The 12,355-nt window shown below is 38.8% G+C and overlaps 1 protein-coding gene across 3 annotated transcripts in view; it reads right to left on the bottom strand.

The window, feature by feature from the left end:
• Positions 1 to 914: 914 nt before the first annotated feature.
• SLC25A36 (solute carrier family 25 member 36) overlaps positions 915 to 12,355 on the bottom strand; it is a 33,012-nt gene continuing 21,571 nt past the window's right edge. For all 3 annotated transcript variants that reach the window (XM_082055357.1, XM_082055358.1, XM_082055359.1), the window contains 3 exons: positions 9,308 to 9,374; positions 6,391 to 6,680; positions 915 to 5,646 (listed from right to left, as the gene is read on the bottom strand). In XM_082055357.1, the coding sequence (XP_081911483.1) occupies positions 5,453 to 5,646; positions 6,391 to 6,680; positions 9,308 to 9,374 (551 nt within the window). In that variant the 3' untranslated portion in view covers positions 915 to 5,452. The remainder of the gene's footprint in view (positions 5,647 to 6,390; positions 6,681 to 9,307; positions 9,375 to 12,355) is intronic.

Here is a 12,355-nt window from a genome sequence, read left to right as displayed (position 1 = left end):
CTTCTAGGCAGCCAGAGTTAAGTGAGGAAATGCTCCCTTGGGTTGAAGTCTACCCAGAATTAGCAGTGGGTTTCACCATCTGGAGCTTGTCTTTGAAAGCTTCTAGTTAGCTTCACACAACTCTATCATTAACAAGGATCTCTGCATCAGTGAAACCATTCTTAAGAGCATCCCCTGAAATATTCCACCTACAAAAACAGACACTCCTCCTCTCCAATGTATCTTCCACAGCTCAACACTTTTTTAATTTTTTTTTTTTTGCATCAATTTGCTCATGAGAATTAGATTCCTGCCCTTTTCCTGCCTTTGACAGAAGCTGTGCAAGAAGATAATTGTGTACCGAGTCAGCACAAAGCACACTGGCTGGCAACAACACATAGAAGGTGAGAGAAGTACTTGTCTCTGGAAGTACCTTTTTATTGGAGTGTTAAGAGCATTATCAAATTTAAGGGCTTTATTTTGTGAAAGAGGTCAATGGTAAACCTCACAAGCTTTTAGGTTGCACCTATGTCAGACTACACTACAGCATTAATGCCATGCCATAACCCAATTAGGACTTCCAATACACCTTTATTTTATATACATGCATTTTGTCCAGGGCAATCTCCAGCAGAACGGGTTGTAAAGCAGCATGACTGTCAAAACATCTCCAAACACTTCACCTGAGCTCTGCCCTGCCAATGTGCCTCTCATGGAGTTGAAGTGAGAGATCAATTACAGACACAATTATGTCAGTTACAGGCATAATTTCAGCTATGGCAGGGATAAACACACTGGTTGCCTGTACTGATTCCAGAAGACTGGTCATTTGTAAGCCTGGCTGGCCTCAAAGTTAGAAAGTCTCAGAAGCAGAGCAAGGTAGGTCAATTCACATTAACACCTACTTAAAACAAGCAATCAAAAACCAAAAACCAAGACACATGCTGTTTTAATGCAAGTTTTGAAATAGCTCTGAATAGCTTAAAAAAAAAAAAAATCAAATTGGACACATCAAGCCTGGCCCCATATCAAAGGCTGCAAAGGATTCGGTTCCAGAACACAGAGAGGGGAAAAACACAGCACACAATCACCAAACAAAACCTACATCTAATGTTTCAGATTCAAGGATTTGGTTATAACTGCACATGCAATTAGGTCTGAACATTTTAAGGAATTACTGCCCTTCATTTTTGTCAGCAGTGCTTTGTGTTAGCTGGCACTTTAAATGGACACAAACTCTCTGATCACTAGTTACTGATTTCTCAGTTGACAGACAGTAACACTCAGTTCCGCAGCAGTAACAGCATTCAAATCCAACTGCAAGAACATACCCAACTAGTTTAAGTCAGCCATGAACTCCTCCAAAAGGAACATATTACAGGTACCACACAGATACAATATTTTCAGCTTGGTACAAGGTAAAATGATTCATTGGCATCTCCTAGTGACTTGCTCATTTTTAATCACAATTGTCCAGGCACTGGTATATGTGAATAATAGAAAAATTAAAAGGTTAAAAGTAGTGTAGTTTAGCACAGAAGGCAGCATTGGAATAGAAGCACGTCATTTTAATTTGCTTTGAAGTTTAAAGCAATCCAAACAAAAAACAATATAAATACAGAGTAAATGCACATAGTTTACTACATGTATGCAAGAACAATAGCAAACCTCACGTGAGTACTGGAGTATTCTCCAGCTGTCACTTGTGAGCGTTTAGCTATGACTCCGAGGGCATCATTATGTTCACATATGCAGGGTAGGCAGACTTGCTTAAATAGAAGAACTGAAAACGTACATAACTGAGTCTTAACAGACAGAAAGTTGAACAAAGCAGTACATTTACCTAGGCACACTTCAGTGGTCAGCTTGTTTTCCAAATTTAAACAGTTTAAACAGGAAGCAACATTTATAAAGGCTCTCCAGTGTTTTGTCTCTGGAAGCATTCTTTTAAAACGCTACGGTCTGAGGAATGTTACAAATGTCATTATAAGAACAAAAACAATAGCAGAAACTCATTAACAAACACCTCAATCTGAAAAGAAATATATGGAGTGCATTAAGTAAACAGGGAACTAGACAGGGGCAATATCAATATGCAAGTGGACAGGTTGATGTTTCAGTTACAGTTAAAAAACCCTAAAAAACTCCATAAATCCCTAGCATAAACCTACTTAAGAACAACACAGGCCAGCAGATCAGCAATTTGGACAGAAACAGATTTATTGGCCTGAGGGCTCAGCCCTCGGCAACACACAACTCCCATTTTCACACTGCTCTACAGGGACCAAAGGGGTAGTAGAGGGGCTGAGAAATGTGACTGCATTCAGCAAATTTTTAAAATGGCTTTCAAAACTCGGGCCACCTTGCCATGTCCCCCCAGCACGCCACAGCCACTGGTGACACCCGCAGCCCGCCTGGTCCCCTGGGCTCCAGTGCCACCTCCTGACTGCTTGGGAACCTGCAGCCTCACAGCGGCTCCCGAAGCAAATTAACAGCTTCAATAACACTGAAATTTCATGTAGGCAAGGGAAATATGAGAAAACTAATTAACAACTGAGACATGCAACTCCTTTGCCTCTAGCACACAAAGGTGTGACAAGTACACTACATTCAAACAGACTTCAGGATGACCATCTAAGTTACAACAAAGTTTAAATGCACTCCTTTCAGTTCTGTAGTTGAAGATATTACTCAATGTAGCATCTTATTCCCTTTGAGTTTTTATAATAAATATCAAGAAAACTACATAAATAACAAAGATCTTTGGGAAATATTTCAGAGGTAACTTTGTGTGTACTGCCAGATAAAAACAACAAAAAAAATCCCCCAAAATTTTGGGTTTATGTTTTGTTACGTAAAGCAAGCCCAAATATCACCCCTGAAGTTTAAAACATTGTTTAAACACCCATTAAAAAGTCAGAATAATAAGACGATTGTCTATTTTTAGGTGTTGTCTCCCATATTCAACTGTCCTTGTTAACATTCCCTACTTGTCAACTCCCAACCAAGGCGCGTGCACACAGTGCCAGTGAATTAATGGAAGATGAACACAACCAAGGGAGAATGTATGCAATAAACAGAGGAGGGCAACTCTCATGAAGCCTGGGCTAATACAAGTGTTAATTGTATTCAAAGCTGAATACCGTCTTTCCCAGTTTAAATTTTGGTTATGACTGAATAATCTGGGTAGCCTGAAGAGTAATCCACTTTCTACAGAAGAGAAATTGCACCCTGTTATCTGAACAATGGCATCACAGCAAGACTTAGGTCAGAATCATTCATATTCCAGACTCTTCCTAGAGACATCACTAGAAAAAACCCACTTGAGAACACACATTTAAGCACTCCCCTCGTTTCTTTAAAACAATCAAGTTCACCTTTGGTCCTATCACAGACCATGTCTCTCTGTCTTTAAAAGCTAAGATAAGGTTGCCCAAGGTGAAGGAAGCCAATATAGCTAAGCCTCCACTGCAAGGTTGCTCTAGATACTACAGGCAGCTTTTCAAAGGATGAGCAATTAGTACAATTACACAAAACACTCAAATACTCTGATACTGTGTGGAGAACATGACAAGGGTCAAAATAAACAAAAGCAAATGAGAAAAACCCAGGCAGATTGTTCTGTAAGTTTTAAGCTTTTACGGCCAGCCTACAGAACTACTGCAACAGAGATGCTACGGATCTACAGCATAAAATGTTTTATCCTGCGTAACTTACACAGAAAACAAACCACATGCTTTGTTTAAAACCAAACTGCATGTTCTGAACACAGTTCAACTACAGATAACCAGTCAGAGGAAGAAAAGTCATAGGCCGGAAGGTGGCCACAAAGTGCATAAGGAGCCGTTCATAAAGTAAAGCCATTGCACACAATGCCCAGTTTGAGTGGACTAAGTACCACGCTGGAAGAGTTGATAGCACAGTTCTGTCCGCACCACTGCGGCAGCATTTATCTGTAGAAAGCTATTGCCCCCAATTTATAATTACAATCTTCCTCAGAAGGATCATGGATGCAGACTGAGAAGTACTCAAGGTACAGATAAAAGATACCTGTTTGGAAAGCTGTACCACCTCTTGAAACATTAAGCTTTTTATTCTGATGCTCCAACTGTATGTTTTTGGAAAACTCTGTCAATTATTGCAGAAAAAACTAGCTAAGCCTCACTGCTGAATGCAATGCATTGCTTTGCAAGTGCCTTATAGAACAACAAAACAATGCCTGAATATTCAGACACTAGGGAGGACAAGGTTACACTATCAGCTGCAGTTCAGTACACAGGCTCAAATTGGGAGAAGTGACACAGCAATTACAAGGGGAATGCTTACAAGAAAATCTCAATCACAATTTCCTCCATCGTTCTGCACAGAGGCTGTCTGCACTGGAAAGATCTATCACAACTTCAACTGCTTTCTGCTTGCCTTAGCCATGGTGATGTGTTCTCCCCCTGCACTCCCACACAGATACTGGTAATCCAAGTCAGGATTTGCCTGACATTTTAGGGTAATACGGCTTGGTCTTCGGTAGCATGAAACTATTTGAGTGAATCCTTGTCTTCACAAATTATAGGCTGGACTAGTTGAGATTTCTCATCACATTAAGAATCCTTTAAAAGATTATGAATTTGCATTCAGCAAGTTTCTACTTAGCTATGTGAGGGACCTGACAGATTGGCAAGAAAATCAATGATATAGGTACAATGTTTAATAGGTCTCTCTTACTTATGGAAGGAAAGTTCCAGAAAATAAAAAGGTTGATGCAGCAGAACTAGAAATCCACATATACCAATATTAACAGATTGATAACCTGAAGAGTTCAAAAATCATGTCCTCTCTCACTAACTTAACAACACTGCTCAAACTTCAAAAAACACCCCAAACCAAGTGTCATCTTTTGTAGCAAAGAAATAACTGTGTTCTGGGTCCTGCACCACATTTTGTCTTGAGGTAAAACATGGAAAACTTTACACACTGACTACTACCTCAGTCTCTCTACAAATCTTGAGAACAACTGAATTGAAGTTAAAGGTATGGAAAGGTATGAAAGTACTGTCTTCTTCATTCTTCCAACAGGTTACTGGGCAGTACAACAAAAAGGATGTAGTTGAGAGCAATCACTAACAAGTGAATAAGGCTGCCCAAGAATATATTTTACCCCCCAACCTCACCCATCAGGTCTCTGAAGATGACTGAATGACCTTGTCTAGATTAACAGACAAAAACAAAGTAACAATTTTGAATTAAGAGATGAACAAAGGCATTCTGTACGGGGCAGTTCCCATGTGTCACACTGCCAAGAGACCATACAATAAGGCGTAAAATTATTCATAGTTGCCCAAGATCAACCTTCTGTTTTGTCCATAGCTGCATGTTCCTGATACAACTTTCCTTCTTCCCACCACATTGGCATTGACATTCAGTGGTCCACTCCAGTCTTTCAGTCTTCTACTTTCTTCTAGGAAGCCTTGTCACGCTGCTATCCATCGAGCAAGTAGACTACTGCTTCATATGTTGACATCATGATAGCCGTGTTTGGAATCTGTCTGACCAGATGTGTAGTTAAACCTCGGTAGAGGGATCCATACCCTTCTTCTCGCACAAGCAAAGATAATGTCTGGAAGAAAGATCTGTATTTTGTTCCCTCTTCTCTTAGTCTTGTTCGTACAACCTCTGTACAAAGAAAAACCACAGTGGTTATGTTCACCACTTTTCATTATAGTTTCAGGAACCAATTAGTGATTTCACGTTAAAATGCCACCTCTCCCCCTCTCCAAGGTCTCAGTCTCAGAAAAACTCTCTAAAAACAGCAGGAAGATGGAAAACAGAGAAGCAAACCAAGTTTGTGTAAGAGGAAAACATGTTAAATTTTCAGTAGTATTGCCTATCTAGCTAAGCAAGGAAAGTTCATTTGCTTAGTTAAAATCCAGAAGAGGACTGTTTGGACTTATTTTTAGCTTGGAAGTTGCCACTAATGAAGTACTCGATCCATTAACAAACTTAATGTATAGACAACTACTTTGCAGGAAAATTAAGCGCAACTGAAAATCAAACTAGACAGCCTGTTTTCCTAGAAGGGGGACAAGAACTTCCTGGCAAATTATGTGCAATGGCTGAGTAAACAGAGATTCCAAGTGAAAAAGGACCTTTTCCTTACATATTTTGGGCTATACCCTGGCAAATCCTTTGGAAAAAAATAAAGGTTGCCTAAGAAGGGCCTCTGCTAGATATACTCTTGAAAATACTTTCATTTCTGAATACTATGCTCATGTTGACCGGATGAATTTGATGTGAGAAACTTTAGACAAAGAAATAGTTCCTGAGGAGCAAGTGAGCCAAAGCCTGCTACAAAGATCACTGAAAAGACTCCCTTTGATCAATTGTATTCAGGCTCTCAGCTGTACATGCCCCACTTACCATGGGGATATGCTATTGATGTTGCACAAGTTTTGGAAGTGGCAGCAGCCATCATCATTCCAACAAAGTCCGAAGCTTCTTTTGCCGATTCATCCTCATTGTCCATGGCAGAAGCAGTCTTATACTCCAGGAGTTTTCTCTTAATACTCTCATAAATAACAAAATGAATAACAGTCTCAGATATGCCTGCGTAAGATGCAGACATTCCTCTGTAAAAGCCTTTAATACCATCTGATCGATAAACTTTTTGGACACATTCAAGTGCACTCATTCGCCTTTCTCCACGATTTCTAAAAAGGAGAGAACAAGACAGACATCAATCTGGTGCAACCTGAAACTAGAAAATAATAATAATAATAATAATAATAATAATAATAATAATAATAATAATAATAATAATAATAATAATAATAATAATAATAATAATAATAATAATAATAATAATAATTATTATTATTATTATTATTATTATTATTATTATTATTATTATTATTATTATTTCTGCTTGAGTGACAGGAGAACTTAGGAAACATCTCACACTGATGCAGAGGGGCTCCAATTCAGAATCATTTAAGAACACACAGAACTTGAAAGTCTCAAAGGCCTTCAGCACTAACCACAGGTAAAGCATTACACCGAATCAAAGCCAAATGTCACATATTGCATAGACAAGTTGGACAGCACTAGGCCTCCCCGAGTTTTACAGAATAAAGGACTACATTGCTTGAAAACAGATGCCCAAATGAACTGTCAGTGACTCATACAAAAAAAGACCATTTTCTTCTGCTTAATAAGACTGGATTTTCTCTAATTTTTGCCTCAAACAGCTGCATAGCATGGTAATTTCAGTGGCTTTCAAACAGCAGGCCTTGCAGCATCACAGCTATCAGCAAACAACTGGCATATCCAAAGGGATCATACCAACCAATACAACACAGACTTCTATTATTTGATTCAACTAAGTCACTGCAGATGTCAAGGAAAGTGGTCATTAGACACTACTGTATCAAGCAGTATTTGGTAAATAAAATCTTATTCCTCTTTTTAGCTTGCTTACTGAATTGAGATGTGCATATTGAAATACTTAGCACACTGTACACAGCTATGCAAAATCATTACAACACTGCATAAAATCTGCCTCACTGCAGGAGTGCAGGCACTTGAAGCACACAGATTCTGCCAGCAGAGGTCTCCCACAGGGAACAAGTCACAGAATAAAACAGCAAATAACCTTTTAAGAGGTTATGGTAATTCATACAGATACTGTGTCAAAGACAGTAAGTAGTATGATGAGACACTCGATGGCAGAATTTAAGTCCCAACAGTTTGAACCTGCAGTGCCAGACACAAATGAAACAAGGTACCAAGCACAATTAAGAGAGAGTGGGCACACACGGCTGCAGATCAGATCTCCAGTACACTAGGTGGCAGAGAACTCGGGTGCTGGCATCGATTTGCTGGCAGGCAAGAGAAAAGAGGCAAAGAACAACTGGTGAGAAGAGCAGCTGGACCTACAGCTGCAGCTCCAGGGGGACCCCAGTCCCTGGACAGGGGCACGGACACATTCTGCTGTAAGACCTTGTTCTTCTGATGCTCAAGGTGCATCTTGTAGGTGCATGTTGAAGGCCAAAGCAATTTCACTTTGGAAAAAAACTACATGCCTTCTGCAGCCCTTACTGGGATCAGAGGAATTTTTGAGAACTGCAACAAAAGCTCAGGCCAGGATAATCCTGCAGGCCAAGCAGTTTTATGCCTCTAATCACAACTGAATTACAAGAGCTGCAGCTGCAGTATGTGCTAGACTAGCCCATGCAATTGCAGTGTCCTACCCAAAGTTAGAAGATCCTTCTTCAGGTCTCCCACATGAGCAATGTGTTTGATAGAATGTACAGAAATAACGTGCACAAGTAATCCACCATTCTCCTTAACTTCCTTAAAGCCCTATAGTTTAACCAATTTAACTGAATAATCAGTGATAAACAAGCAGAGGCAGAAGATGCCATCAGGTTGCACATAAGCACTAAAATCCCCCTGGAATCAGTTATGGAATTATTACCCCAATCTCACAGTAAAACTAGCTCTGGGATATACTTACTATGGTCACTTTGCAGCTGCTAATATGCCTGCTAAGAGGAAAAATGTTAATATGCACTTCATACAGAAAGTCCAACAAATCTCCAAAATAGGAATACGTGGCTTGCTAATGTGTTTAGAATGGCTGGAGAAAGAATTTTGTATTCTTACTGAAAACTTAGTATGCAAAGTCTATAAAATGAATGAGACAGTTGCACTGAGACACTTGCATCATAGCAGCCTCTCCCTATGGTCTTAAATAGATGGGAATAGAAAAGTCTTTCTTCTTCACTATTTGCATAAAACTGTACTTGATTACAAGTTTTGTAATATTATTGAATCTATTACAGAAACTGTTTATTAAGTCCAAACAACTTGTGTTGACTATCTGGCTTTAAGACAATTCCTGTGTCCTGATCCACAAAAGCAGTCTTCCCCTTTTTACAGGCTGCAGTTCTTATGTAAAAATGAAATGCAGGATGTTTCAGGCATTTTTCTAAACTTTTGCTAAAAACTTAAATCCTTATTTCAGGAATTTTTAGCTTAACAACTAAAAACAAAGAGAATGCATTACTGAAAAAAAATGCAAGCATATTTTAATGAGACTGTTAACTTTGTAGTTCATTCAAAATGTGATGGTCAGTCTACCCCCGTGCCTCAAGCATGCCTCACAACACAGACTAAACAGAGAAAAATGAGTGTAACTTGGAGATAGATCAGCATCAACTTTCTAATTTGAAGTGTTGGATATTTAAAGAATCATTCCATTTTGTGATGCAGAACAGATTCACAACTTTTAAGCAAAATCTTTTTACAGCAGTTAGATTTCCCGTGGTCACTATACCTTGCATCAAGCTGTAATCGTGTCTTGACTAGCCAAATGGGATTAGTTGTTGTGATCGCAGTAAAACCTAAAATATTTAAAAAGAAAAGTTAGATGTGATAGTATCACAAGAGCAACCACATCTAAGTTTGAAACCCACAAAGGAACAGTGGATGCAAAAACTCGGACTATACTGATTTTTAGGAAGTACCCATTGTAGCCCTTCACTGATATTTCACAAATCCATAAAGCCAATAAACATTTAGCTTTTTTTTTTTTTTTTAATTTTGCATCAATATTGACTAAGTTTGATTCTTAGCAAGAGACATCACATGTAAAGTAAGCCCAATTGTGTACATTTCCCTACCTATCTAATCGTAACACCACCACAGAACAGCAAGGCTACCTACACTAATATTAGCCAATTTGGCAAACATGTCAATAAGAATGCATTGCAGATACAGCTGTAGCAATTTGAGATGCTGTAAAACATTGTGTCAATTTAATGTGCCACCTGAAATACAATCCGAGTTTAAAAGCATGCAGACTGAATAAGTACTACTTTTGGTGCAGTTAAAAGGCATGTATTACCGTAAGTTAAGAGATCTTTTAATACTGAACTATAAAGAGCAGTTAAATTTGAGTGCTAATGTTTTATTTAGTATTCAAAGCAGAGATTGTTGGTTGGCCTAGGAATACTTTTACAAACATATGAGGTTTAAAATTGTTAAAGTAAATAGTATGACTTCTAACTATCCAGACATTCAGCAACTAGTCAGGCTTGCATAAGGGCAAAGGGTCATAGCTTTAGGATTTTCAGTCCACTAAAGAAAAAGAAAAATAAGAAAAAGAGAGAAGGAAACAAAAAAAAAAATAAAGAAAAGTATTAAGAATCACTCTTACTTCCACACAACTGTGGAGAGAAGAAGAGCAGAGTGAAAGGCAGCTCTGGGAAAAGAAAAAAGAAAAAAAAAGAGGCAAAATAAAAACCATCTAGAGTTGTAATACCACACATGCACCATTAATGAGGTGTCATGTCTGCATGAGAGAAGAGGAAAAGGGAAGAGCTGGAACATGGCCAGGCAAGAGATGACGAATTTAGACACTTGCTAAGTGACACACATCACTTTATATCACTACAAACACATGCTGCCCTCCTGCAAGGGAATGGACCGGGGGGTGGGAAAGCAACACAGAGTTACCTTGTTCAGTGCATTCTGATGCACAAAACTTATACAACAAACAGGCTATTGATAAGCTTGTTTATGGAGATCATTAACAGCTTATATCTATTTAGCAGAACTGCTTGCATACATGTTACTTCTGTTTAATCACAATCTACATTTACATTGCACACAAATGACTGCAATACTCAGAGAAATGCCAGGGGATCTTAACTGTTTTAAGGTTTGTTCTACCCCCACCCCCAAATCTTAAATAGGTCATTATGATTTTCAATTACAGTTCTAAAGACAAACTACAAGGTTTAGCAGCTACTAAGATTTAGCTATATTTCTCTGCCAAAACAGTAAAACCACATTAGGGATTTCAACTTAGCTGTTAGATTAAATAGAATTTAAAATTGACTTAAACCTCCTAACTAAATAAGTTCCTGTGGTAGATTATAAAGGTTTGGGGTTGGCTTTTTTTGATACATTACTACTAATTTTTTAATATCTCTAGGTACATATATAGCCCTCCATACGCTGGCATGAAATCCTAACAAGCCAGAAGTGTTTCATATCTGCATTGGGTAAATACCCAAAGCATCAGTGAACTACTCTGCCATAAGACAAGGGATGTTTTTAAAACAGATTGCATCCGCAAAAAAGGTTCTGTAGTTCAACTAGCCTGAGCCCTTCTGACCTGTCACTTAATGCCACAGAAACTCCGCTGATTCCAACAGCACTTGATCCTGGGTTGAACTAAACTGAAAGGAAACCTTGTTCTTGCATTTTTTAATTTTCTTATACTAGCACTAAGAAAGCTTTAACTTTCTTTTACTTCAAATCAAAATGTTTCCACACCTGTAGTGCAGTGAAAGGCACTAGAAATGCACAGGACTGCAACAAAGGCTTTGAGATAAGGGGGGGAAGAGTTACTGACTTCCCCTAACCAACACATTTTCAAGGAAGGACTTGCCTCCAAAAAAAAAAAAATATTAGTTCTTAAGTGTATCCTAGTTATTACAAGCAAACAAGACCAAAAAAATCTCTTGCATTCCTATTTTAGCTGCATGCTTTGCAATTTTGTTACTGCTAGGCTGCATGCTACCGCATTATCTGCTCAGCCTTTTCTCCATCCTAGTCAACCCCCAAGAGGTCTCTCTGTCTCCTAAATCTGGACCAGCAGCAGAGCCCCAGGGGCAGCAGGGACTGTGGCTGCCCTGGGAGTAGGAGAGCCCGGAGGCTGCCAGGGCAGGACACGGCACCTTCTGCCTCAACTTCAACTCCCCGGGTCGCTCTACACATGATTTACCACTGCAGGATCAGACACTTAGCGACAGAGCCAATTATTTTTTTCCCCTAGGGCTGCCAAAAGCACTAAATTTTGTGACAAGTTCCAACCAAAGCTGTCAAATCAAAGCGTCTTCAATAATTCAGGTTTCAAGATGAAACGACTACAGCTCAATTCTTACATGTGATGTAGTAAATATAGTTAGCAGAAGAAGAAAAATTAAGAGTTGAGTGATGCTGACACCAAGGAAAGCACTCCAAAAAAAGAAACATCCCATGTGGGATCTTTGATAAGCTTTTCTTTTTAAAGGCAGAAAATCTGTAGCAAAAATACTTGTTAAAAAATAAAGGTGGGAGACTTTCAACAACTGCTATGAAGCTCTATCAATTGTTTCCTTTCTCCTTTTTTCTTTTTAGAAGCCTCAGTGAACTTTATAATGCTTTAAAATGCTTATCAATGTGTTGTATCCTCAATAACAATTATGGATTCATTAGAAGTGTAGATTAATTTGGCATCTCCAGAAACTCCTGTACTTTTCTATGTCTTATTTTCTTCTACAAAATTCCATCCCAGTTTCAGATGGGAAGAATTACCTCCATCTACTTTTTCAGC

This window comes from Streptopelia decaocto, assembly GCF_964273445.1.
Source record: "Streptopelia decaocto genome assembly, chromosome: 6".
Taxonomy (NCBI): Eukaryota; Metazoa; Chordata; class Aves; order Columbiformes; family Columbidae; genus Streptopelia; species Streptopelia decaocto.
Note: the sequence above shows the minus strand (reverse complement) of the source record. Positions and strands in the feature narration are given on the sequence as shown.